We start from the raw sequence: 26,523 nt of genomic DNA, 5'->3' as shown, positions 1-26,523 counted from the left end.
TTGAAATTAGGCTCAATAGCACTCGGTGGGCCCCGAAAATAGCATCATCGGCCACTGTCTCACTGCCCTCTCGCAAACTGTGAGATGGATCTAGATCCCGATGATGGCTTCGGAGCTGCGCCCTCTGTCGTGATGACCTGAGAGAGAGGCACAGTGAGGGTTATGAGCCAAGGTGAGAGCTTCAATGATAAAAAGGACTGGAAATTCCTTCGTTAAGACCATTCTCATTCTCATCATCAACACCATCCTCCTCTCACTTCAACCAACACAACTCACACACACAACCTTTCAATCGCTGCTTATTTCAACTTCAACTTCAGCTTCAACTTCAGCTTCAATTTCCTTCATCTCTTAATCTTTCTTCTCAACCCACAATGCGCTACTCCTACACTCTTCTCGCCTTTGCCGTCACGGCTCTGGCACTCCCTACAGCCAAGCCCGCCGATGACGGCAAGTGGGCTCCCGGCAAGTACGAAGGCAAGGGCACTGGCTTCGACGATGGCAAGTGGACTCCTGAAAAGTACGACAAGAGGAACGACGACGGCTCCTGGCACCCTGGGAAGTACGAAGGCGAGGGTACCGGTCACGATGATGGCAAGTGGACCCCTACCAAGTACCCCAGCGGAAAGCCCAAGACCAAGAGGAACGACGATGGCTCTTGGAAGCCTGGAAAGTACGAGGGCGATGGCACCAACTTTGACGATGGCAAGTGGACGCCTGAGAAGTATGACAAGCGCAACGACGATGGTTCATGGAAGCCCGGCAAGTATGAGGGCGAGGGAACCGGTTTCGACGACGGAAAGTGGACTCCTACCAAGTACGACAAGAACCACAAGCGCAACGATGACGGTAACTGGCACCCTGGCAAGTATGAGGGTGAAGGCACCGGCTTTGATGATGGCAAGTGGACTCCTGAGAAGTACGACAAGCACCACAAGAGGAACGATGACGGCTCTTGGCACCCCGGCAAGTACGAGGGTGAGGGAACTGGTCACGATGACGGAAAATGGACTCCTGAGAAGTACGATAAGAAGAACACCAAGCGCAACGATGATGGTTCTTGGAAGCCCGGCAAGTATGAGGGCGAGGGAACTGGCTTTGACGATGGCAAGTGGACACCCGAGAAGTATGACAAGAAGAACACCAAGAGGAACGACGATGGAACGTGGGCTCCTGGAAAGTACGAGGGTGAGGGTACTCCCTACGACGATGGCAAGTGGAAGGGCAACTAAAGGGTTTAATGTGGGGTGATAGACTGGGGTTGACTTCAACTGTACATATTGGGCATCTTGTTTGGAGTTTTTTCTTGTTCTCTTCGAGTATTTAGATTCATTCCTTTTTCTGCATACATAGAGTTCATACATAGCATACCTGCATAGAACATACAGCTCGGTTACTTCACTTTCATAACTTTCCACAATGTTCTTGACCTTTCACAGTTGCCTGTCCTGCTTGAAGCGCTTCATTTGTTTTGCCCATCTTGGAAAACAATATTACTCTAATCATCCACCAGACAGTGCAAACTCATGCTGTTCAAAACTCTCGCGTAGAAAGACACAATCGAAGTCTTCTGACTCAATCATGCGATCGAGGGCTGGGCTTCAACTATAACAAAAATACGTTGGACGCAACCACGCTTGCTGTTCTTCGGTCTCTTCAATGTTAACATTGCCCATAAAAGTACAGTCATTTTTCTTTACGACAAGCGTGTTTGCAATCGGGTCTTCTCGAGTCCTTGGCTGAAATGGGGGTTTCCCCACTGAAAGTCCGAACCGCTTGAGAGCTGCATCCATCTTCGTCCTCACTGATGCACAGCTATCCATCACTCCTCAGCCCTATCATACAAAGTAGAGGCTTAAGACAAAGCGAGAAAGTTTATTAAATAATAAACAAAGACTATTGCGATGGTTGAACCGACCTACCGCCTTTCTCAAACCTCACAACCAACTCCGTCGGCGTAGGGTAAGTAGGAACGGAACTCCGTCTCATGAAGGAGGCTAAGACAGACTAGTCCGCCAGGGTGATCCCTGTCCTCGCCAGCTGGCACATGGCTTGCCTCAAAAAATCAAGGTTCGGTCGATGCCGAACCCCCAAGATGGATGGACCAACATTACTCCGTGAATGGCCTGTTCAACCCGAGATTCAAATGCCGAAGAAGCGGTCGCCAATCAGCGAGAGAAGACGTCTCAAGGCAGAATCTTGACTTGCATAGATGGCTGAGGACTAGACACTGGTGGCTGCATCTTTTCAAGGCAGCTGAGCTCTTGGTGCGACTCTGGATGCAAGATACAGGGATCAGAAGTGGCTCACTTTTAGCCCCCAACTTCGGTGGCTGTGTCAGCAGAACGCCCGTGAAGAGAGGGGCCTGTTGCCTAGGGTGGGTGGCATTGCTATCTTTTGGCGTGTTCTCGTAGATCTATTTGAGCGGTGTCTGTCGCTCAGAGGGTGCATTCTTTCGTGCCAAGAACTTTCATCTTTCTCCACCCATCACACTCAACAACACGACCCAGATCATTATGGACAATCTGGGGAACGAGCACCTGATAAGGTACAAGGTCAAGTACATCGGTAAAGGAGGAGGCGATGTTATTCTCGATAAGAACCCAAACTTTGTCCCCAACGCAGAAGAGCCACCCATTTTTGAGCATATCGACGTTCGACTGTCAAGCCTGAGCACCATCTCTGACAAGGTTGACCTCGATACCCTTGCCAAAACCGAGGTTGCATCCGGACATTGCTACATCAACCTCTTTTCACCGGTTGTTGCCGAAGCCCTGCGATGCGTTGTTGACTACTTCCCGGGCGTCTACCTGTCGGAGAGTGTCATCAGAGTCCCTGAGCCGTACAACATCTTTGTCTTTTTCGAGAAGCAGCTCACGGAGTACCGAGAGAGACTCGAAAAGGCTGCCGAGACGGACCCATTGACCTGTGCGAACCGTTTCGCCAGCAAGCACATCGCCATTGTCCAGGAATTTGTCAAGAAAAGAATCCAGGCACAGGTCGACGCAGAGAGAGAGCGCCATGCCAGAGGATACGTCAGCTTTGACATGCTCTGGCTTCTCTACCAGCCGGGAGCCGACATGTACTTTGACCGCTGGAACATCAACGAACACGAGCCCTTTGTCATGACGGGCGTCGAGTTTACTTTCATCAACGACGCTGCCGACTTTTACAAGGTTCGGCTCTGGAACATGGATGCCGACTTTGACAGAGTTGGACCCGCGCCTTGGGAGTTCAAGGTGGATCGCTTTCCTGGAGAGAGAAAGATTGTCGACCTGCCTGCTTTCCCCTGCGAGTATCTTCACTTCTCAGAGGATGTCGAAAGCGAAAGCATTCCTGCCATCAAGGAGCATCTCGTCAACCGCGGAAAGAAGTGGTACAGCCTTAGACGCGAGGTTCGCCCTTATCACTTTGATGGCTTCACAACCACTTTCCCCCGCAAATCCTTCAACGACCTCGCCATCGTGGACAGCCGCCCGTTCCCCAGGCATCCAGGAGACCGCAAGATACTCATCGACTCCATCGCCCACCCTTCAAGCCCGCTCAAGATCTGCAGCTGCGACAAATGCGAGGAGCGTATTTATCGCCATGCGGTCAAGCCAAAGTTTGTTGGCTACTCCAACATCAACCCCCAGAACGTGGAGACCTTGACAGAGCATCAGTATTTCCTCTGCGACTCCATCGTCGAGGCCTTCTTGTTCAAGGCAAAGTCATGGCGTGAGTTATCCTACTTGCGAGGAGAATCCAGGATGCTAATAGTAGTACATAGGTAACCTTCACGTTGATGGGTTTCAAGACGCTTCCTTTGACGGCCCTCTCTTTGATGACCTGGTCCTGAAGGATTCCTCAAAGATGTACATCCAAGACCTCGCGAAGCCTTATATCAGAGGCGCCCAGGAGAACAAGCCACAGAAGCAGCTTCGCTCCGGCCTTGGCCAAATTCACAAACCCCCTAAGCAGAAACAGCCATGGTCACCCGAGGCTACTACGATCAAGGGTGACGGACTGACAATGCTCCTCCATGGGCGACCTGGAGTTGGAAAGTCTTACACGGCAGGTTAGTATTCAAAGGGCAGCAGAAATATGAGTTCAAGGCTAACAGATCTTAGAATGCATCGCCCAGTACACAAGACGGCCTTTACTTTCACTGGATACTTCAGACCTGGGCCCCAGACCAGACAGGAAAGACGAAAGCCTCGTAAGATGGTTCAAGCTCGCCGAGAAATGGGGAGCCATTGTTCTCATCGATGATGCCGAAATCTTTCTCGACTTTGGCCGCACTGATCTTGTCGCCAACTTTCTCCGAGCCGCGAGCTACTTCAAGGGCATCTTGATTCTCACGACCAACCGACTCAGGGCATTTGACCACGTCATCATGTCACATGTCCATGCCCAGATCCTGTATCCTCAATTTGGTGATGAGGAACGTACGAAGCTTTGGGGGCATTTCTTCAAGAAGTTGGAAGCCGACACTGACGTGAACATGAGTGTCCTGGAAGAGGTCAAGGCCTATGTCGAGTCCGAGGAGATCCAGGCTCTGGAATGGAATGGCAGAGAGATCCAAAGCGGTACGCAACCATTCACCAAGAAACATAATCAATGACACTGACATTGAAATAGCCTTCCAAGTCGCTGTCAAGCTAGCCGAGGCAAAGGGCGAGAAGGATGATCAAGGACGCACCCTCGTCACCGTTGACAACCTCAAGCCCACGATACAAAATGCACTCAGCCTTCGGGAGTACATCTTGAGTGAGAGACATCGCGATTGGCGCCCACAACGTCCGTTGAGAGAGCATAGCTATGATGCGGTTGAAAGGGAAGAGGTCCGCTCGCAACCTGAGCATTGAGACAAGGATGAGGACCAGGGTGTTCAGGGTTATGATCTTGCCAAGATTGGAACATTACGAAGCAACGAAGATTTAATACGAGCGGTGACAGGTCGAAATATTTTGTTATAGTTTTCTTTTTTTTTCATCTGAAATAGCCGCCTTATGAATCACGATCACCACACACTTTTGTCTCACCCTTGTTTCTCACTCCCCGTGACAACCGTGGGATCATTTTAGAGCTAGTTTGATTGGCTCATTCGGACTAAGGCATCGGACCCATAAAAGGAGCCGTTAAATTCCTCACACAAGTTGTTACCTACCATCCATCTCTCAACCTGTCTCCTTTATCTATGTCTTATCTCGCCTTGATCTGGGCCCATCAACCTCAAGATCAACTTTCCTCTGTTTACCATGGACTCCTTGCCTGACGAAATATGGCGCGACATCTTTGCCAACTTCGAAGGCCATCTCCCATCTGACAAATGGTGGATGTACGGAGTTGAAATCGACACTTCACCCATCAAGACCCTCCTATCGATATCTCGCGTGTGCAAAAAATTCCATCGCATCGCTGAGCCTCTGCTTTACCGCACGATCCTGATTGGGGCGCATGAGAATGAGAATAAGGAATGCTTCGTTCAGTTGACCAAAAGACTGGTCTCTAACCCACAGCTGGGACATGACATTCGTAGCATTACGCTGGACAACGACTTTGAACATGGACATGACGACGTTCGGAAAGTCCTGAGGTCAACTTGGCTGTCTTTAGATGCACCTATCTCCTTCAAGAAACAGCTTGGGAAGGAAATTGCCGACTACAAAATGCCAGGGATAGCGCCTCTCATCTTGGCCCTGTCACCTCAGGTGCGGTTGGTTGACTTTACCTTTGACAACGCATCGCCGTGTACCTCTTGGATCTTGAGTGGACGTCCAGACTTGGAAATAATTGTCAAGGAAGACTATTACGGCAGTAACATTGAGCTGACCGAGGAAGACGAGCAAGCCTTGAAGGAATATGAACTTGGGCGAGGAGATACTCATGCAAACTATGGCCTGCCGCATCTGGAGGAGGTACGCATTAGGCATTCAGACTGCACCGACAGTCACACCCCTATCGATTATCTCGAGCCAGTCCTGCTCCATCCCAACCTCAAGACGCTGCGTCTACTTGGGATTGGCTGGCTATCGAGCCCGATCAGCAACTTCAAGTTCCCAAACGAGCCATGCAACTTGGAAACTCTTGAGCTTAAGGAATGTCTCTTTGATGATTTGAGTTTGAAAAACATCCTTACCCGTTGCAAGAAACTGAAGTGGCTCTCTATGGAAACAGCAGACGCTCGAAGAGACGACAGGCATCTTCACGACGAAGAGTGGGATGTCGACCTGAGCAGGATCGGAAATGTCCTCAGGAGTCATGGTCACAACCTGGAATACTTTAGTCTTCACACCATCGAGTACGACAACTGGGGTTTCTGCAACGGACGTCTCGGGTCCCTTCGTAACCTCAAATCACTCCGACACCTCAAAGTCATTCTGAACAGCTTCACCGGCCGTGTCAGAGCTCCCTGGGAGACTGACCAAGAACAAGAGATACCACTGGCTGAAGCACTACCCCCGACGATTGAGACGCTGCACCTGCACTGGGACGACGAGTACTACAGCCACCATGAGTACAAGGGCTTCTGCGACAAACATAACGGGGCCGTGTTCAAGCTTCTCATGGCAGCGGATAGCTTTCCTAATTTGCGCAAGATTAGTATGGAGAGGTATGGAGGGAAAAGAGAGAAGGGAGAGTCTGAGTGGGATAAGAGTGTTGATGGGTGGGAGGTTGAGGTGACACAGGAGCATTTGTGGCAGAGATATAGTTCGACTGGGTGCACGCGGACTCTTATTTACCTCACAAAGACGAGTTAGAAAAGAGAAGCTACGCGAGGTCTTTGCTACCGTAAATAGATAAACAACCGACGTTCACGGTGAGCAGCTCGCCAAGAGTTGTTGGTTCCTTAGTGTCTCTCAGACGAGCCATGACCTGACAGCCCGCCAAAACCCTTGTCCATTCAGGCAACAGCACTCCACTACGGTCGCTATTAAATTAACGGTATCCCGCGCTGTTTCACGCTGTCCTTTCATCTTCATCTCAACTCCAGAGCCAGTCTTGGAGTTATTTCTCCCTCTGAATACCTCCAAGTAATCTCGCCTTCAACCTCGGTTTTTCACCATGCCACAATCAGTCAAGACGGCGGATGAGTACGACATTGTGGAGCATGAAGAAACCGCCGTAAGCCCCGAGATCCTCGCCAAGATCCGTGAATGGCTCCAACCCACCGATTATCTCGCCGACTCTGGTGAGTTCCGACGTCATCTTGCCTCTCAAGCTCCTGGCACAGGACTCTGGATATGTGAGACGGATGAATACCGAAAATGGCACGACTCTCCCAACCATGGCAGCCTCTGGATCAAGGGCGTTCCAGGTGCTGGCAAGTCCGTCATGGCAGCGTCCATCATCCACCATTTGAAGGCGACTGAGAACTGTCCTGTTCTATTCTTCTTCTTCAGAAACATTGTCGCGGCCAATTTCTCTCCTCGCGCTCTCATTCAAGACTGGCTGGCCCAGCTTCTGCCACACTCTCCAAAGCTGCAATTCGCCCTCCAATCTCGGCTCAACACCAAGCTGGAGGAGACCTCGGATAATGATCTCATCGACATCTTCCTCAATGGAGCTTCTCATGTTCCGAAACTCTACTGTGTTGGAGATGCCCTCGATGAGATGACGACTGAGAACAGACCTTTCCTCGACAAGCTCAACAGTCTCGCGACTCACCGCCCTCAATCATTGAAGCTTCTCATCACCAGCAGACCCAAGCAATATCTCCAGAGTGCGTTGCGCGACTCTTCAATCGTCCATATCAGCCTTCAGCAACTTCTTGTGGATGCTGACATCAACTCGTATCTTCGCCATCGATTTGATACGGCTGTCATGTCCGAGGACAAACTCCAGATCAAAGAGCAGCTTATCGACATGGTTGCTAAAAGGTCTGAAGGCCTGTTTCTCTATGCCAAACTCACCATGGACCAAATTGAAGCTGCTCTTGCCGACGATGGTCCGGGGGACATCAATGCACTCGAGCAATCCCTTCCTATTGGCTTGGAGCAGACATATACCAACATGTTGGCAAAACAGCGTCAAGAGAAGGGCATCAGTACAGATCTTCAAGTGTTTGTTCTTGAGGCTGTTACCCATTCATCCCGACCTCTCCGCTTGAGCGAGCTAGCAAGCCTGGTCAAGTTCATCCGTCCGGATTTAGACGCTCCCGCTGGCTTCAAAGACCTTGTTGCTACCTGCTGCGGACCGCTGATCGAAGTCCTGGAGGACGAGACCCTGCAAGTCATTCATCACTCTTTTACTGAGTTTCTCCGTGGTGATACTCGTGCCGTTTCAAAGGACGAGGCATCCTCAAACTTTCCAGTCATCAACTCTCTCGAGGCGCACAAGATGATGGCCATCAACTGTCTTCAGTACCTCCAGTCCGGAACTCTCCTGCTCCCTGGCGAATCTGCCGTCATTCAAAATCAAGACATGCTGGCAGATGAATTCGAGCAGCACATGTATCAGATGGCAGTATTCGAATTGTTCTCTACCCAGTACACGAGGGCGCTGAATTATGGAGAGGAGGAAGATAGCTTCGACTACCGAGAAGCTCGCTTGCACCATCCATTCCTGGGCTATGCCGTGGAGAACTGGGCATATCACGCTAGCCATTACGACGTGAAAGACCAAGAGTTTTTCAATACCATCCAAGACTTTATCAGGCTTGATAGCTTAGGGTTTCGAAGATGGCTCCCTATTCAGTGGGGTCTAATGCCCTGGAAGAAAGGGGTCGTCGTCGACATTCCCAAGGCCCTTCACATCGCCGCCTTTGCTGGCATGTCTGAGTTCGTGTCAGATTTGATAGGACAAAGAGAATTTGTGTCCTCACTTGATGAGCAATGGCGTATTCCACTTCATTGGGCCGCCGCGAACGGCCATGCAAAGGTGGCGTCACTGCTTATCCAGCATGGATCTGATCCCAATGCCGTGGACAGAAGTGGTCTGAGGCCGATTCATCTTGCGGCCAAGAAGAACCATGCGTCGGTGGTCAAAGTCCTGCTGGAGGCAGGAGTTGATCCTAGTACACCCAGGCTAAGCCTACGTGGGGGTTCTTCGTATTCCCTGGATCATAGCCGAGCCATCGAGGGTGAGAATGCACTTCTGTACACCAGTGAAGCCGGCCACACAGAGACGATTGAAGCAATGATCCCTTTTTGCGGTAAAGAAGCACTCGAGCAACTTCTATGCGAGTGCTGCCGGTTCTCACGGACCGACTCCGTCCTGTCTATCCTCGACAAGACAGATGTCTCTGTCAACGTCTTGCATCGTGGAGGGTCTCCTCTGCACTATGCCTGCATTTCGGCCAATTTCAATTGCGCCAAGGCCCTCATCAAGCGAGGCGCGGATCTCCATAAATTGGCCAGATCGAAGCTCCCCGAGGCAGGCCTCCAGGCTTATGGCACAGACACGACGACATTGCTAACACCGTTGAATGAGCTGATGCGTGTATGGAAGAAGAGTAACGACGCCGCCTGTCGCTCCATCCTGAAGCTGCTCGTCAAGGCCGGTGTTGATCTCGAGCAAACCGACAGCAGAGGCAGCACTGCCTTGTCTAGATTGGTTCAACCCTTCCCAAAGATGTCTGGTGGCCTTTATGTACCTGCTCTCGAGGCCTTGTTGGAGGCAGGAGCCAATGCAAAGGTGATGAGCCCGCACCATGGCGGCAACAGCCCTTTGCATACAGTTGTTGCGGCAAATCGGAGTCTCAGGGCAGTGCAACTCCTCATCAACCACGGAGCTGATCCAAATCAACGAGACGAAGTTGGATTTACACCTTTCCACTCATTGATCCACTCGCTATATTACTACAGGGAAAAGAAAGATCTTGAGATGACAAAGCCCATCATCAAATTGTTCCTTGACAACGGCGCTGACCCGGAGATTCGAAACAAATACGGGCATACCCCAATGAGCGGCCGCCCTACACAGTACGGGCCCGAGACCTTTTCCCTGCTATTCTCAAAGTGCAAATCCGATTCTGTTAGGAGAGAATGCTGGTTCGAGTTGCACAAGGAGTGGGACAATGCCAACTTCACTAGCATTCTCGAGGCCATGCTTGCTGCGGGAATGGACATTGATCAAAGAGACCAGACTGGTCGTACCCTTTACCTTCACTGTCTCACTGATTCTGAGAAACGACGTATTCTTAAAGAACATGGTGCTACAACCGGTCTCTCTGACAATCAAGGCAACAATGCCATTCATCTTCTTTCGCCCCCAGACCGACAAGATCGCGCAAAACTGGAATGCCTTTTCGCCGAAGGCCTGGATCCTCTCAGTACAAACGACAACGGAGACACGCTTCTTCATCATTGCGCCTCTAATAGAACTAGGAATAAGGAGTATGTGCGGTGGCTACTCGGCCTCGGCATACCCGTCAACGCTGTCAACAGGCAGGGCCACACTGCACTCCATGTGTTTCTCAAGATCTCTTGTCAGAAACATGGCTCTTCTGGAGAAAGAGCAGATTTTATTGATCTCATCAAGGAGACAATGAATGCTGACTTTGAGATCCGAGACGGCGATGGCTTGACCCCCTTGCACTTGGCAGCCACGAACTCCAGGAAGCAAGTGGCCCGACTGATGGCCGCTGGAGCGGATCTGGGAGCCTTGACAAGAGACTTTCAAAATGTCTTGCATCTCGCCTGTCGAGCTCGAAAGACTGACCTTGTTGCCCAGATCCTTGGTCATCTAGGCAACATTGATGTGAACCAAGCTGACAGCTTTGGCAGAACGCCACTTCACTATGCTTGCGCCTCAGGAGAAGCAGAATCTGTGGCACTCCTCCTCAAGCATGGTGGCAACGTCAATGCCGTTGACTCGAAGGGATGTACCCTTCTTCACGCCTGCGCAGAGTCAACAATGGAGCAGAAGATCTGGGACATTCAAGACCTGCCGCCATCTGAATGGATGCGAATCCCACAGGATCCTCTTCGGCCAAAAGGGTCCGTCAAATACTCTCGAAAACGCAACTGGAGCGTAGGTGAATACACTCAGAAGCGAGCACCAGCCCCAGCTGTTGTGACCATCTTGAAGATGCTCCTAGATGCCAAGTTGGACCCTTCTGTTATCGATCGTTCAGACCGCACGGGCCTGGACATTGCCATCCTAGAGGGCTGCGTAGAATTTGTCGACTTCTTCTATCGAGATGAGGAACTGCTCAACGCAACGACAAAACATCTGAAAGAGGTTCGCCGAATCTCTCGTGAAACAGACCGTGTTTGGGTAGCTATGAAAGCTCAAATGGCCATGATGAGGCCAAGATCTTGGCTGGAGACATTGGAGCAGGACAAATCTCTCTTTGAGCACATGATGACGACTCCATCCCAATTCTTGGAGCTCGTACCTCATGACGATATTGTCAAGCTGATCAACCAGGGTTTTGAAGCTGATCCAGAGAACCCTCTATACTACGATTTTGTGGAGGAACTCATGAAGCCCGGACATCTCGAGCTCATCGAAAAACTACCCCATTTGGTCTCTTACTACAGTACTCATGAGTCAATCAAAGGGGTGCTGTGGAGACAGGAGGAAATCGATGACGACGGTTCTGACAAGTTGACTCCCCTGCAAATGGCGTGTCGTGAATCAGGATGCAACATGCTCACGATTCAACATCTCGTGGAGAAGCTCCAGGTCGATATCAATGTTCATTGCGCGCATACGGAAAGAGAAGACCGCTGTTTTGGAGGAGATGGTGAGCCGGTTTCAGGAGGTACAGCACTCCATGTCCTTGCATCAGGGGATGGCTACTGGCAGTTGGAGGCGCTAAAGTACCTTATCGCCCACGGAGCCGATATTAACGCCGTCGATGAAAAGGGTCGACCTCCGATTCACATTGCTACGAGTGCCGAGGGATTCTGGAGGTCAGAGGTTCTGGACTTCCTTCTCGAGCATGGTGCCGATCTCAACATTGTGGACCAGGAAGGTCAATCGCTTCTTCACATGGCGGCTGATTCAGAAGAGGCCACGAGACGACTTCTTCAAAGAGGAGCAGACCCCACTGTGGGAGAGAAAAGCCCATTGTTCGCAGCCATTCACGAGCAGAATGTTGGAGCTCTAAACGTGCTTCTTGACCACGGCATTAGTGTGGACATTATCGACGAAGATTACCACGGCAGATATGACAACAGTTTCACGGGGAAGCTGGGACGCAAGGGTTATGCGGTTGTGATCGCTGCCATTGCCCCAAGGCTAGGTGGCTACCTCAAACAGTCGATGACGGTGCTTCGTGCTCTCGTGGAGAGAGGAGCAGATTTGTATCTGCCGTTGAACGAAAAGGAGACCATTGCCCACTATCTCTTTGAGATTCCATCCCCGTTCGACACTGCGAATGATCTGCTAAAGGAACCATGCGTCTCGCGGATCGACTTTAGCCACCGCGATCAGCTTGGTCGAACCGTCTTGATGGCTGCGTGTTGTTGGCATGGCTTGATCCCTGGATACTATGAAATCGGAAGAACGGTCCCGAAGGCTCGAGGTGCCCCCCTACAAATCTTGGACCACGGAGCGGATGCCACATTGGTAGACCATAGTGGAAAGACAGCACTTCATCATATTCTCGACAATCTTACCCTACCAGATGAAATTGTCCTCGAGTTTATCAACAGAGAAGAAGTTGCCCCTACTCTCTGGTTGAAAGACAACGACGGCTTTACACCATTCCAACACGCCCTCCGCTCGCTTCGTCCTGCAGCCTGCAACATACTCCTCGACAGAGGTGCACCAGCCTCTGAACCCGATCCCGAGGGTCTCACACCGCTGCATCACATCGCAGCTCAGTGCTTGAAAACCGACATACCGTCCCGTGGCAGATCGTCCCCTCAGCAGGTTCCAAAAGATTACTTTGATCAATGTTTGGCCCTCTGGCAAAGAATCATTGCACAAGGATGCTCTATCAACGCTACCGATAAAGCTGGAAATACACCGCTACACACGTACCTGTCAGTCCCCGAGAGGACCACCAACCCACGCCGAGATCCAACAATATGCCACGTTGCGCACTTTGACAAGCTATTCCCCCTGGACAGCAACGTTGATGTTTCGGCTGTGAATGACGCGGGCGAGACAGCGCTACACATTATCGCTGCACGAAAGAAGCCGAGTTCCGGCAGGCCCGATCACGACAAGATACTCTTTGAGATGTTGCTTGCTAGAGGAGTCGACCCTCTGAGGGAGGATGCAAAGGGGAGGAGCGCTTTGGATGTTGCGAGTGCTTGTGGTAATGATGAAGTTGTAGGGATTCTGAGTAGGAAGTAACTTATGGGGGAACTTTTGCACGGTGAAGACTAGAATAGAAATTCATTAAAGGAAATTTGACATCTTTTGCCTTTAGAAGGCTCGTGGGTGTCATTTCAGAATGCCCAAACGCGTTTACGAAAGCACGGGTGTCTTCATATCGCCGTTGCCCTTGAATAATCGGTAGCCGGATGGAAGTTGCTGTAATTATCTTTTCAGTGCTGTTCCTTCTTACTCCTGTTGGAGAATGCAGTCTCGCTCGGACGCCTATCTACAACCGAGCACGCCCATTCAAAGAATACTCAGCTACAATCTTCTCTGCTGCGAGCATGCCGACTTGGTAAGCCGTCGACTGTGTATGGCAACTGTTTTAAGTTAGTACCCCGAGCATGTAACATTCGTTTTGACATACCTTGCAATGATGGGCATGACGCTCAAATCAGCAATCCTCAATCCGCTCACGCCAAAGACCCTAAACCCAGTGTCCACGACTGCGCCATCCTTTTCACTACGTCCCATGCTGCATGTACCACTCATATGCCAGGTGCTGGTGCAGTTCCTGCGCCAAAAGTCGAGGATATCCTCGTCACTGTCGCTCGCAGGGACGTCAAAGTTGGCTTGCGTAGGATGAGCGTCCTTCTGGAACTCCGGACTCCTCGAAACCTTCATCACTTCCTTGGTTGCCTCAATGATGACTCGCTTGTCATACGGGTGCGAGGCGAATGAAGGGTTGAAGATCAGCGGTTTTGCGGGATCTGCAGATGCCAGCTGTACGTTTCCGACACCCTGCGAGTTGTGGACAAAGACCATAATTGGCAACAGAGGCGGCACCGTATGAGGATCTGTGTAGTACTCCTGCGCAATGCCTGCCGTTGCGATCTCATAAGTTGGTATGGTAGGTCGTTGAAGTCGTTTCTTCTCACCCGCCGGGAGGTCCTCAAACTCCTTGCTCTGGAGCACAGCATCGCTCTTGAAGAAGCCCATATTCATGCTTGTCCCTGCCGTGACGTAAGGACCGGTCCGATATAGCTCCCACTCACGCTTGGCAGCGTCTTGAAGCGCCTTGCTGCGGAAGAAAGCCGTGATGTTGTCGGTGTGCTCAGCTCGGCCGAACTTGAGTGCAACATGGTAATGGTCCTTGTAGTTCTGACCGACGTTCGGATTCTCGAGAATCTGCTGAATGCCAAACCTTTCCAACTGGTCTCTGGGTCCAATACCAGAGTGCATCAAAATCTTGGGAGTGTCGAGGCTGCCGGCTGAGAAGATGATCTCCTTCGTTGCCCTGAGAATAGTTCCATCCAGTAGAGAAATCCCAACAGCTTTCTTGTCCTCAAAAATGATGCGATGAACCGGCGAGTCTGTCTTGATATGCAGGTTGCCTGGAGTAGGATATAGCAAGTCGGCAGCCGTGGCTCTGGTTCCTCTATACATGGTCTTTGGGGCGACGGAGATACCCAAGCATTCGCCGTTGCCGGTGTCAGTGCTGATATCATAGCCATTCGCCTTCCAAATATCTATAGAAGAAGTGGCATAGCTATCCCACTTATCCTCGAAACCGACGTGTAAGGGTCCCTGGTAGCCGTGGTCGTCGCTCTTTGGGTCTAGGTATTTCTTGACTCCATCAGGCACCTCGGGAACCTTGTCGTGGTACGTCTCGAGCTTCTTGAATCGTTCCTTGGCGTTGGCCCAGCTCCAAGCAGAATCACCGGTGATCTCGGCCATCGTGTCCCAGTCATCGCGAGGCCCTGTTGTCCATGTAGTAAAGTTGACAGTTGATGAGCCCCCCAAACCTTTGCCTCTCATGAGGTCAATCTCGCGGCCAGCGAGGTGTTCTTGGGGGCTGCTCTTGTATGGGTTTGCCAAAGTTGGTTCCATCATTTGAACAAAAAGGTTCCCCATGACTCGGTGGTTAACATCGCTGTTCTCACCGCCAGCTTCAACTAACAGCACTGAGGGACGGGTTGTGGCATGTGCAAGGCCTCTCGCAACGCTGCAGCCAGCGGGACCAGCACCAACAACGATAAAGTCATACTGCTGTTTTGAAGTCGCCATTTTTGCAGAGATTGGTAAAAAATAGATCACCGAGTTCCGACTGGGATCATCGTTCGCACCTCCGAGAGGCACCCCCTCTTTTGTACCCCAACTCCGAATCCCAGCCAAGAAGCGCCCCCTCGGGATCGGCTTTCGCCGCGGCAAACACCACCGGCATTTCAATTTGGCATCCAATGACACACCGTTATCACAATTCTACACGCGCCGTAGGAAGCTTAGGTTCAACTAGGAACATAAATGTCTTACTATGTGAGACAATCGCGTTACTGAACCAACCAAAGAGCAGCGGGCTTGGCCATTTCCGCAGTGAAACATTTTAGACCTACCGCGGTGATGAAAAGTGGGCGGAACTATCGTTCCGATGTGGGTGCTTTGTGACAAATTGGCATTTTCTTTTACATTGCCTGGGGTACAGACTGAAATCGTCTTAGCTTGTACCCTCTTTCAGCTCGCTCATGGCATGGGAGGCAATGGAATTCGCAACCAGGCCAGATAACCTCATCACACTGACTATCCACGAAAGCCAGTGCTCGGGAACAAAACTCCAGAGTGGAAAGGCATGACAGATACTTGAGCTAGACTACCAAGTTAATCTACCTTCACTCTGGCCCTTTCCAGTTGGTTCTTGCCAGCCATTCTTCAAACGTGCTCGCCCTAACCCCAAGATCTTGCCAGGAAGTATCCTCCTCGGGATCCATGGTTCCATAGCAAATCTTTTCCTCTGGTGTCTCGGCGATCCACTGCATCATCTGCTTGATGTCCTCTCTATACCCTTCACCCACAGTCGCGGCAACTGTGTCTCCCCATTGGTCAATGGTTGTCGATTTGAAGGAAGATGGTGTCGAGGTTGTCTTTGTGAAGATGTCGGAAAAGTCAGAAAACTGGACCTTGGGGCTCACAACGGGATATGTTTTTGACTTGGTTTTTTCCGGTCCAGCTGCGAATACCTCTGTCATTGATTTAGCCTTTCCTCGATCGGTATCACGTCAGATGGATAGTTCGCTTACCTGCTGCGAAGACCCCAATATCATATGCTGGATCGACCCAATCCGCAAGTGTATGGCCGGGAACGGGGGCACAAAATCGCACAGTCCCATCTTCTAAAACCAAGGCATTAGCAAAAGTTCCCCAGCTAGTTTTGTCGAGAGTTTCACACCTTCTTTACGGCAGTACTGCGGCCATAGCATGTTGCTATAGAAGAGACCTGATACAACCAATCAGTCTATTAACATCAAGACCTCATGTCGTAGAGTATCCTACCGGGAAGTAGAGCAGTGACGGCGGGTAAACGCTGCCGAGCCCACTGCTCGATCTGGTGCTTGTAGTCAAAGTGATAGACCTTGGTAAAGCGTCCACCACTAGCTTTGGTCAAGTTTGGTAGGCTGCTCACTACAAAATGCTGTATCTTGCAAATTTCTGCTGCATCGACAATGTTTTTGCCTGCCTGAAGCTCATGCTTCATGTCGTCTTCAGTATCGACGGTTCCGCCCGCAATTCGGTTCTGGGTAACGGCAAAGACGCCGTAGGCATCTTTGAATGCTGAGTGTAAGCTCTGGGCGTCGTATACATCTCCTTTGACGAGACGCAGTCGATCTGTTGATCCAAACTCGGTCACCAATCGTTTCGCGCTCGAGCCCTCGATATCTCGTGTCACCGCCCGGACATCGAATGCTGGAGAAGTCTTTTGGAGTAGAGCCCTGACTACTCCTCTACCTTGGTTCCCGGTGGCCCCAAGGACAACGATGGTACGAGCTTGCTGCGTAGACGCCATGGGGATTGCGGTTTCTGACATGAAGCAGCAGAGTTCGTCATCAATCGTCAACGTGCGAACGGAACCCTTTTAAAGCTTGGCGCCCATATCCACGGATTACATCATGAATCGCACCAGACACTATAATTGGTTCCCAGCAGGCTTCGAGTTTGATATCGGTTCATTTCAATGTCTTTCTTCTCCGACATTTCATGCAGGACAGCGGGCTTCCGGATATAGACGCCTAATGGATCCACAAATCGGAGATACGGATTTACCCTGCATCAAGAGCCATCTGACCGAGGTCGTAGGGCTGCATTCAATGCTTATGGTGCAATGAACTAAGTTTAAATGCTCGCAAAAAAATGACCAACTGAAGGAAGGATGCCAAGGGCCGTTGCGAACTGTAACGAGGATCTGTTGCGAGGGGGCCTTGTCTGCTGATCGGCACACACGCACCACATTTCTCGTCTGACGTGTACCGAACCCAAAAGGCAAAGTTGGACTTGGCTATGCAAGAATCAGCAAAAACTCATTGGACCGTTGTTGGGAAAAATACACTTTACTAGGATCCAAAGCACCACCCTCCTGTTTCAGCCTACGGCCAGGTATCTGAAGCCCAGAGAGCACTGGAAGAAGGATGTCAGCCTGCATGAAACGTTCTGCCCAGCTGTCGTGTCTACAAGTTGTCGGAGTATATATCTAGGTACTCGGGTCTCATCCCGTCACATCTAACCTTAATCTATTCCATTCTTTCTCATTCGGATAGGTGATCTCATCATGGCCTCTGTAGTTGAGACTCACCCTTCTGCTCCCAACCTCACCAATCTCATCTCATCATACTCTATTCTGACAACGCTCTCATCATGGATCTCGACCCTCGACCTATATCATCTCGCCCTCACTAATCGCACTCATCGTTCATTCATCCTAGCCTCACCACAAATCTTCAAAGTCCTCACTCGTCAATCTCTCTGTGATGGACGAGGACTAGCGGACCGGCAAGAATTCCGCGGCCTGTATAAAATCTACGACTTCGACAAGGGGTGTGGATTAATTCGACGCGATGAACAGGTTGAGGTTCGTCTCTACAACCTCAAGTGCGACGAAGCCGGTGCCCTTCCCTGCGTCAAGTGCGGCATCAACGTCTGCGAGGAATGCAGGTACTATCCTCGGACCTCGCCCGCAGGGAAAGGAAGAGACCCCAAAAGAAGGCCTCACCTCAATGCTTCATTTCAAATCGGAGCCATCATGTGCCTATGCCCTTCTTGCGATGCTGCGATGGAAAACGAGGTCAAAGGGAAATTCCTCAATGAGCTCTGCGACTGTGACGCCTTGAGATACTGGATATGCTCCAAATGTAGGCAAGAGGTGGACGACTTTACAGGGGATTACCGGGGAGAGCACACCGCCATGGAAGGAGAAATTGAAGGCTTTGGTCCTTTACCGACCAAATTTATCGACGATGCAGGCTGGATAAGGGCTGTGAGTTCTATCTCCATCTTGGGACCGAAAAGAAACTAACGAGTCTTGTCTAGGTGTGGTGCATGTGTGGTGCAAGTGTTCCTCGGCATACAAGGATGAGGTGCACTTGGTGCAAGCGACGCCATCTGCCAGAGTCGGAGTGGTTTGATGAGTTCGAGAGAATAGGGTCCAAGATGCCTTGGTTTGATGATGTATGTTTGCTAAACTGTCTTATGTTTCCCTTAACTAAATTGTGTATAGGATCCCGACTATCCGCACTGGCAGACTGACGATCATGGGATATATCCGATACCATATCCAAGACTGGGATATAAGCGACCTGGAGACAGGTACTAAAAGTGCATGCGTTGATGTCAAATACTCATAACGAGTCATCTACTACGCTGGGGAAGATAAGTTCCGAGAGTGCTCGGGGTTTACTGTAGAAGCCGACAGGTCTCGGATATGAGACAGCAGGGAACATTTGAAGATGCCAGCGATTCTGCTTCAAGATAAAGGCAGTGTTCACGCTTATCATGCTGGACTCACAGAACGTCTCGCATAAAGCCGTGAGTTGGATACTCATAAAGGGCCTTTTCACTATGAGAGCTCACTCATGAGCTGACTCATTTTTCATACAAAAGCTGATAAATCTCAGTGAGCACATTTCGCGTTGTGACCAACCTCGTGATGTGATGAGATAAATGTGGGGCTGAGTCAATTGTGCGGTTTTGCTTTGGCGCGTGAAAAAAACATCATCTTATCTTTACCATTACGATACTGTCACCGTCTCTGATTCTTCTTATTTAGCGTCTTTCCCTGTGCTTTATGTTGTCTTTGAAAGAAACATGAACGGAATTACCCACAGCACCCGCCTTTGCGGGTCTAGGCTACTCTCACGTTCACTTCAAATCAACGCCGCTGCTTTTATCAACGCGCCCTCAATAGGCTTGAGTTTGCAGAAGAAATGGACAAGCAGTCAGTCATGCGGCAAGAAAACACCCTGTCAAAAGTCTGCTCCTCTCTCCGCGACATCCGCTGCCTTCTGGAGCTCTAGACCGACATGGAATCGAGCTTCTGTCAACACGTTGCGCTGTCTCGTTGGCTGCACGCTGGGTGACTTTACAGCGATGTGGCTGTTACAAGCCTACTATCCAGACCTTAGCATGGGCGTTGTGATGCCTATATCTAGTAAGGAACATCTCATTCACACTGCATCTTTGTCCTTCTAACGAGAGCAGTGGCTTCTGGCATCTCCAGCTCTATCCTCTTGGAGACCGTCATGCTCCGTATCGGTCGTGATGGATTATCATGGCTCACAGCTGCAAAGACGGCCATCGGCATGAGTTTCATATCCATGATCACAATGGAGGCAGCCGAGAATGCAGTTGACTATTACCTCACCGGCGGAACTGTATCCCTCAACGATCCTGCGTTCTGGCTTGCTGCTGGCCTGTCCATAATTGCTGGATTCTTTGCCCCTCTTCCATACAACTACATACGTCTGCGTAAGTATGGCAAGGCCTGTCACTGATTGGGTCTTTGATTTGGCCGTTACTGGTAGTGTCGGGCTTCGGTACACCCATCCTCACTCCTGTACAATAATCAATGTCATAATAAATCAAGTAGAATTAACGCTATCATGTGCTTCTCATACAAACTTCCTTTAATGCTTCATGCAGAAACTCTCCCTTATTCCCGTGCCGTCTACTTCCTCCTCTGGATACCCAGGCACTCAAGGAAGGGTCCGTCGTGACAGGCCACCAGATAAGCCTTTTCTGTTGAAGACTCGTTGATGTGCTTGATCTTGCACCACGAAGGAATGGCAAAAGTGTCACGAGCCTCCCATTTGAAGACCATCTTCTCGCCTGATGGAGCCTCAACCTCTGTTCGGCCAGTTCCCTCGTAGCAGTGGTAGAGGTAGGACTGGCTCTCTTGCGACCCCACGGACGCACCGGGGTTCAAACGCTCGGCTTGGACGGTGAGAATGTTTGATAGAGGCTTTCCATTAGAAAGAGTGTAGTGATAGATAGCGTAGTCGTCCTTGCTAGTGTTGAGGGCTTTCTCTACTGGGCCCCAAGGGAAACGCCACTCGCAAGGGTCGCAGTGTCTATGAGTGGGTTAGCTAACGGCAATACAAAGCATAGAAGATACAAGGAAGAAACTTACTCGCTAGGGTAACGAGGGTCAGAGTAACCCTCAGCAAAGTGCACTGGAGCGAAGCGGAAGAGGGGCAGGTTCAGCATGTCTAGCCAAACCACAGGCTTATCACTCTCGTTGCCATGGTCATGCCAGTGCCAGATGGGTGTGACAACGACATCTCCTCGAACAAGAGGCATCTTCTTTCCCTCGACAGCAGTGAAGCCTTCACCATCCATGATGAAGCGGCAGGCAAAGGCAAGATGCCTGTGAGCTGGGGCAGTCTCGCCTGGGTTGACAATTTGCAAACCGCCATAGATAGTATCTGTAGTATAGGGAGCCTCTAGGAGTAGTGTGAGTATGAGGTCAAAAATCCGCAATGACTATGTTGGGGGGGCTTACGCATGCTGGGGTTGACTAGCATCAGGACTCTCCTCTCGGCCTTCTCCTCGGGTACCAACCGAGCAGCTGTTTCCAGATGCGGAAGAGCGTCTCGGTATTTCCACATGTGAGGCTTGGTAGTAGGGTTAGGTGTGGGAGGCACCATCATGTTCATCTGCGACCACAGGGGGTCGAGGTGTTGTGCGGGGAGAGCACTGAGGTACGACTTCATCTCCTCTGTCTCGCCGTCGGCGGCGCCGGCGCTCACGGTGCTGGTATAGTTTCCCATTGTGATAGATGTCGTCTAAATGTGTGATTCCGTGAAGACTGGCTGTTGTCTGGAGCTAGTCGGTCTTGATTCTTTATAATATTACCCAAGTCGTAGGCATCGAACGATTAACCAGATACCGGTATCACTGCCGTATCTCAAGAATGGAGAAAGGATGAAGGTCGGGGAAGTCAAGCAAACACGGACTGATCACAAGTCTCCCAATGCTGAGCCACGCTTAGGGGAGAACGATTTGCAGCCCGGAACAAAGTCCGCCGAGCACAACCGAAGCGATTCCGAAATCCCGGAAGCTCCGTCCAAGATCCGCATTCCGATCGGACCGCGACGTGGTTGGCTCCCCACGTGGATCCTCTCCCATGACGCTTTTCGGTAATCTATTGTACAATTACCTTCCACTAGACATTGCTTAAGGAGGGGTTTAAAATCAAGACTCAAACCATCAGAAGCTGAGAAATGCGTCACCTTACCAGTAAACTCGCTTCACTATCACGCAACATGTCTACCGCTTCTTGGACACGTCTTATCCGCTTTGTCGATGACAACGGCAACGAGACTTTTGGCGAGCCAATCATTCAGGATGACAAGGAATTCTCTGATCGTCTAGCCAAGAATGATCTTTGGGCTGTTGAGTACAAGGGCACAAGTCCTGTAGCTGAACTCACCAAGGGCGAGAAGATCCATGTCAAGACTGTTCGGGAACTTCTCCGACCATCGGATGTGCCGATTATTCGATGCATTGGCCTTAACTACATCAAGCACAGTATGTTACAAATTCCCCGTGGAGAAATGAATTACTAACACGAATTCAGTCAAGGAGGGTGGCCGAACACCGCCCCCATACCCCTCAGTCTTCATCAAGCCCGCGACTTGTGTTACTGGCTTCAACGATGATGTTCCTATTCCCAAGATTGCCCAAGACGGCACAGTAGACTACGAGGGAGAACTGGTAAGTTGCCATTTGTCTCTTTGGTAAACCACGCTAATGACCATGCAGGGTATTGTCATTGGCAAGACCGGCAAGAATATCCCCAAGGAGTCTGCACTCTCCCACATTGCTGGATACGTCGTCTCCAACGATGTCTCCGCCCGAGCATGGCAGCGCGACCCCAAGAAGGCCGGTGGTGTTCCCCAGTGGTGCTTCAGCAAGGGTTTCGACAAGTTCGCCCCTCTTGGTCCCCTTCTCGTCTCTCCCGCTGTCGTCGGAAACGCCTCCACCCTCAATTTGAGGACAACCGTCAACGGCGAGGAGAGGCAAAACTCCGGCACTGGTGATCTTCTCTTTGGTGTTGAGGAGATTGTCAGCTTCATCAGCCAGGGAACTACCCTCGAGGCTGGTACCGTTGTTCTCACTGGCACACCGTCTGGAGTTGCCATGGGTATGAAGGAGCCCAAGTACCTCAACGATGGAGATATTGTGGAGGTTAGCATTACTGGGCTGGGAAGCGTGAAGAACAAGATGGTTTTTGAGTAGACATAGAACCCAGAGATGGAATAATAAAAGTACATTTAGACCTAAAGATCTCACATAAATCGTGCTGGGTATTGTCTTGAACTCGTGCATTTTGCTAGTTACTCATTAAGCAGTTCCCAAACCCCCTGCATATCGTTCAACCATGACATGTCATTTACATCAAAATTGAAATCAGCCAGATCCTGATACGAAAGATCCGGCATTGGCGTCTCAAACTCATCAGCCAACTGCTGCACCAAGTCAGGCAACTCGATATCAGCTGGAATATCAGGCCCTCCCCCAGTTTGACTCCCTTCGCTGGTTCGACAAGAAGTCCTCTTGCTTCCACCTTCGTGCCCTGGCAAGCCTCCGGGCACAGCCTGCAATATCTTGGATGAAAGAATATGCAACGCCGCCACGCATCTTCGTGCTGATTGGCCAAATTTCTCGTGAGCCTTCAGTACTGAAATGGCCTGGCCCCAAGAGCGCCCAATTTCAACCGCAGGAAAGACATCTGGTCTTAACTTTGCAGCGATTAGGACTGTAGCAGCTGAGTACACATAGTACACACGGTACCACCACGCTGGTAGAAGGCCAACAGTGCTGTCAAGAGTCTGGTGCGTAAGAAGTGTGGTGATGATATTCTGGGCAGTGGCAACGCAAAACATTGCTCCTTGCTGGATGACACGGATCTGTAAAGTGTCGTCGGCCAGACTATTTTCTGCCGGTGATTGTGTCAGGCAGAATCGTGACAACAGCGGTCGGAGTAGTAGAATCCGGGCATGAAGAAAGCTATCTCTCCCGTTAGCCTTGTGCATCCAAAATCCCTTCGAGGTACTTACCGCATCCGGAGAATCACAGCCTGACGACGTAATATCTCATCCTTGTTTGCCTCCAGCATGTTCCACTTTAGGTGATCCGGAAGTCTTTTCTCCCATTTACTAAGCGAACGGTCCAGTTGAACAACCTTGTCGAGATCTTCGTCATCGTTATCTGAACTGTCGTGGTCGGGGCCGTGATACTCTTTTGCTTTGCATCGTCCACTGTGAGAGCCTCCGTAGAGCGCTATCATGGTTTGGTGAATTATCTCATAGAGTCTGACTGACTCTACAAAGAAGCTGTAGTATCCTGTGTCTCTTCCTGATGTAACATCTCTCGCGTCAACAGGTGGTGATTTATTAGGTAAGGGGACGGCCATCGCAGGGCGTTTCGAAATCATGGCAGGACGTCCATGAGTCACGGACACCATCCTACTTGCATCAGCTATGCCTGAGAAGAACTCATATCCCTCGCACATACCTATCCATAAGAATACATCCATACCATATCCGACGTAACAGTTCTCGCTCTCCGGGATCAGATCGATCAGCTGACGTTTCCGGTAGGTGAAGTCCCAACCCTTGAGCCATTCTTATTGCCGAGCCAACAACCATCCACGTCTGATGTGGATTGTAAGTGCTCTGAAGATACTGACTCGTAACCAACAGACACTGCACTAGCTCAAGAGATCCGGAGTCCCAAGGGCTCATTGGTAATAAGTCTTGGGCTCGGCGGAAGTAGGTCTCGCTTGATTGTTCTCGTTGCTCTAGAGACTGAGACTCAAGTAGTTGTGTGGAAAGAGCAAAGATGATATTGAGGGTAGCAACAAAAATTCGTTCGTTGAAATCAATGACTGTACCGGCAAAGATGGCATTGTATGCATTGGTCCAACGTTTCCGATCAAGGAAGGGATATAAAGGGTCTACATAGAACCAATAAAGTTCCATGAGATGGTCTGCTTGCCGACGTGGAGGCAGGACGTAGGAAAGCTCAGGGGCTGGTGCATCACCGGCACCTGTGACTCCGAGAACCGAACGCGAAGTGGCCGGAACACTGTTTGAAGGACCGGTTCCGGGCTTTCCCAGACGTATATCGATAGCTTTCTTGATTTGAGCTGTGAAGGAACCAGCACTACTGATTCCAAAGAACTCTCCAGTGTTGGTCCCTTCGTCAACGACAGCCGTCATGGAGTCGATGACAGACGGGCTGGTTGAACATGCTGATGCCCCAAGTTGCCCACGACCTTGTGCTTCGTGTCTACTCCCGGGAGTCGTTCCGGCAGGGGACGAATGTTGTTGCTGAGGCTGTGGGTTAGACATGGCTTGCACTCTTATCTGGGTTTCAGACATGTGTGCTACACGTCCTAAGTCAGGGCTTCTTGCAGAGCCAACATTTGGGAGAGCTTGAGGATTTGCTCCCTGTGGTACGATATTGTTGGTATCACGACTCAATCTGATCGACGGGCCTTCTGAGTCGCGAACACGGACAAGACTGCCTGCGCTATATTTGCATTGGTCTCGCAGACTCAGCTTGCGTGAACACGATCCACAGACTATACAATGTCGTCAGTTAATGCTCTTTTTCAGATTGGTCAAATTGTTATGAATAGTAACGGTATTCTTCATCCATCCTCAACATTCCTGTCATTCCACAACACTGAGCTATCAGGTGATGACTTGCCTGGACGTACACCATCGCATTTGACCTTTTTCGCACGACAGTTATCGCAAGCAACGTCGATCTTGAGTCGCTTCGACCCACTTTGCCTACTTCCAGGACCCTCGACAACTCTCTGGGGAGGCTCCATCTGTTGCTGTGCCGCCGTCTCCCTTCAGTGAGCAGCTCCGGACGGGACCGGAACAGGTGCACGTGACTTAACGTGATCCGGTTGGAATGAGAGACCAAGAGATAAGCAGGCTGCAATGAGACGTGTGGAGTTGTCCCGGAGGATCAGGGCCTTGATGAGCGAGAAATCCGGGGTCGGAGGACGTGGATAAGGAAAGATTTCGGAAGCAGATGAGGTTGAGTTCCGAGGTTGAGTTTGTCCCGAAAGTTCGTTCCGAACCAATCGGAAGCCATGTTTATTCATAAGCTAATTACTCCGCATCTCAGTCACAGTGTGTGATGTGATGACTCCCCTGTCCATCAACTCCTCCTCCGCAAATTCTTACTTTCTCATCTCTTCCCACTGGCCGACGCCCTCAACCGGCTCCATCCATTTCGGCCGGTTCTTGACAAAGATCTCGTTTGCCGGTTTGAAGTTTAGCCTAAACACAAGTCAGCTGGCTGTTACCGAGTGCACGGTAACGCCTCCACTTACCCTCCGTCCAGGAGTGGCAGTCGGATGAGATGAAATGTTCCTTTGGCTGCGGCCGGGATCGTCCATAATGTGCATCCACATGTTCGGCAAAAGTGCTTTTCTTTCTTATTTCCGCTGGCTGTATCAGAGAGGATGAACTCGCCGATAGCGTCGTCGGTGGCCGTTATTTGGACGTCCTTTGTAGCAAACTTGCCAATCTATATCTGAGATTAGAGAATTCCCTCTGATTCTGATATGCTCTCTCAGTTCTTACCAACTGATGGGCTCCTCCAGCTCCTTTGCTACAATGCTCGCAGAAGCATGATAGCACTGTAACTGGCTCTGATGAGATGCTGAACTTGACAGCGGCACAGAGGCACTGTCCGGAATATGGAGCTGGCATCGCGATTGTGGATTTCTCCGTGATTTAGATACGGATATGTCTAGTAAAGAACCTTGATGGCATCATCGTTTATATGAGTATTTCAACTTATGTATAGGTATGTAGTCAACTTAGAAACCTACACCACTCGATGTGGTGGTTGGAGCACCAAATCCACAGCTTTAGCATTCTCGGAACCGGAACGTCTTCCTGGACAGGCTCCGGCCGACCAAAGCCGCCGACCCAGTGACACATCTTCCGAAGGCCCGGGATCATGTCTACT

At 50.6% G+C, this 26,523-nt stretch overlaps 11 protein-coding genes across 11 annotated transcripts; 7 read left to right on the top strand and 4 right to left on the bottom strand.

Annotated features, from left to right (window-relative positions):
- Positions 1–374: 374 nt before the first annotated feature.
- On the top strand, positions 375–1,037 carry NECHADRAFT_28636 (uncharacterized protein; the record flags this gene model as incomplete). Its single annotated transcript, XM_003042077.1, has 1 exon — positions 375–1,037. A coding segment is annotated over one exon (663 nt), but the record flags the coding sequence as incomplete, so codon positions are not given.
- A 1,479-nt stretch (positions 1,038–2,516) lies between these two features.
- Positions 2,517–5,023, top strand: NECHADRAFT_102062 (uncharacterized protein; the record flags this gene model as incomplete). Its single annotated transcript, XM_003042076.1, has 4 exons — positions 2,517–3,717; positions 3,770–4,057; positions 4,110–4,568; positions 4,621–5,023. The coding sequence occupies 4 exons, from the start codon at positions 2,517–2,519 to the stop codon at positions 4,845–4,847; spliced, it is 2,175 nt and encodes a 724-aa protein (XP_003042122.1). The 3' UTR covers positions 4,848–5,023.
- Positions 5,024–5,240: 217 nt separating this feature from the next.
- NECHADRAFT_86995 (uncharacterized protein) lies at positions 5,241–6,743 on the top strand (the record flags this gene model as incomplete). Its single annotated transcript, XM_003042075.1, has 1 exon — positions 5,241–6,743. One exon carries the CDS (start codon positions 5,241–5,243, stop codon positions 6,741–6,743), a length of 1,503 nt encoding a protein of 500 aa, XP_003042121.1.
- Positions 6,744–7,317: 574 nt separating this feature from the next.
- On the top strand, positions 7,318–9,726 carry NECHADRAFT_52540 (uncharacterized protein; the record flags this gene model as incomplete). Its single annotated transcript, XM_003042074.1, has 2 exons — positions 7,318–8,388; positions 8,503–9,726. Coding segments are annotated over 2 exons (2,295 nt in total), but the record flags the coding sequence as incomplete, so codon positions are not given.
- Positions 9,727–13,486: 3,760 nt separating this feature from the next.
- NECHADRAFT_52478 (uncharacterized protein) lies at positions 13,487–15,267 on the bottom strand (the record flags this gene model as incomplete). The annotated part of the gene is made up of 2 exons (XM_003042007.1): positions 13,487–13,580; positions 13,628–15,267. The coding sequence occupies 2 exons, from the start codon at positions 15,265–15,267 to the stop codon at positions 13,487–13,489; spliced, it is 1,734 nt and encodes a 577-aa protein (XP_003042053.1).
- A 599-nt stretch (positions 15,268–15,866) lies between these two features.
- Positions 15,867–17,038, bottom strand: NECHADRAFT_97441 (uncharacterized protein; the record flags this gene model as incomplete). The annotated part of the gene is made up of 3 exons (XM_003042006.1): positions 15,867–16,216; positions 16,275–16,367; positions 16,528–17,038. 3 exons carry the CDS (start codon positions 17,036–17,038, stop codon positions 15,867–15,869), a joined length of 954 nt encoding a protein of 317 aa, XP_003042052.1.
- A 759-nt stretch (positions 17,039–17,797) lies between these two features.
- Positions 17,798–18,838, top strand: NECHADRAFT_86991 (uncharacterized protein; the record flags this gene model as incomplete). Its single annotated transcript, XM_003042073.1, has 3 exons — positions 17,798–18,502; positions 18,556–18,693; positions 18,743–18,838. 3 exons carry the CDS (start codon positions 17,798–17,800, stop codon positions 18,836–18,838), a joined length of 939 nt encoding a protein of 312 aa, XP_003042119.1.
- A 413-nt stretch (positions 18,839–19,251) lies between these two features.
- Positions 19,252–20,015, top strand: NECHADRAFT_72825 (uncharacterized protein; the record flags this gene model as incomplete). Its single annotated transcript, XM_003042072.1, has 2 exons — positions 19,252–19,672; positions 19,723–20,015. The coding sequence occupies exons 1-2, from the start codon at positions 19,330–19,332 to the stop codon at positions 20,013–20,015; spliced, it is 636 nt and encodes a 211-aa protein (XP_003042118.1). The 5' UTR covers positions 19,252–19,329.
- A 173-nt stretch (positions 20,016–20,188) lies between these two features.
- NECHADRAFT_97440 (uncharacterized protein) lies at positions 20,189–21,290 on the bottom strand (the record flags this gene model as incomplete). Its single annotated transcript, XM_003042005.1, has 4 exons — positions 20,189–20,482; positions 20,552–20,591; positions 20,651–20,963; positions 21,023–21,290. 4 exons carry the CDS (start codon positions 21,288–21,290, stop codon positions 20,189–20,191), a joined length of 915 nt encoding a protein of 304 aa, XP_003042051.1.
- A 495-nt stretch (positions 21,291–21,785) lies between these two features.
- NECHADRAFT_97439 (uncharacterized protein) lies at positions 21,786–22,761 on the top strand (the record flags this gene model as incomplete). The annotated part of the gene is made up of 3 exons (XM_003042071.1): positions 21,786–22,050; positions 22,100–22,236; positions 22,285–22,761. 3 exons carry the CDS (start codon positions 21,786–21,788, stop codon positions 22,759–22,761), a joined length of 879 nt encoding a protein of 292 aa, XP_003042117.1.
- A 98-nt stretch (positions 22,762–22,859) lies between these two features.
- On the bottom strand, positions 22,860–26,261 carry NECHADRAFT_52658 (uncharacterized protein; the record flags this gene model as incomplete). The annotated part of the gene is made up of 7 exons (XM_003042004.1): positions 22,860–23,532; positions 23,583–23,783; positions 24,040–24,880; positions 24,920–25,111; positions 25,173–25,339; positions 25,880–26,076; positions 26,133–26,261. 7 exons carry the CDS (start codon positions 26,259–26,261, stop codon positions 22,860–22,862), a joined length of 2,400 nt encoding a protein of 799 aa, XP_003042050.1.
- Positions 26,262–26,523: the final 262 nt, after the last annotated feature.

Source organism: Fusarium vanettenii (assembly GCF_000151355.1).
Source record: "Fusarium vanettenii 77-13-4 chromosome 11 genomic scaffold NECHAsca_39_chr11_5_0, whole genome shotgun sequence".
Lineage (NCBI taxonomy): Eukaryota > Fungi > Ascomycota > Sordariomycetes > Hypocreales > Nectriaceae > Fusarium > Fusarium vanettenii.
The sequence above is the reverse complement of the archived record's forward strand: the minus strand, read 5'-3'. Positions and strand labels throughout refer to the sequence as shown.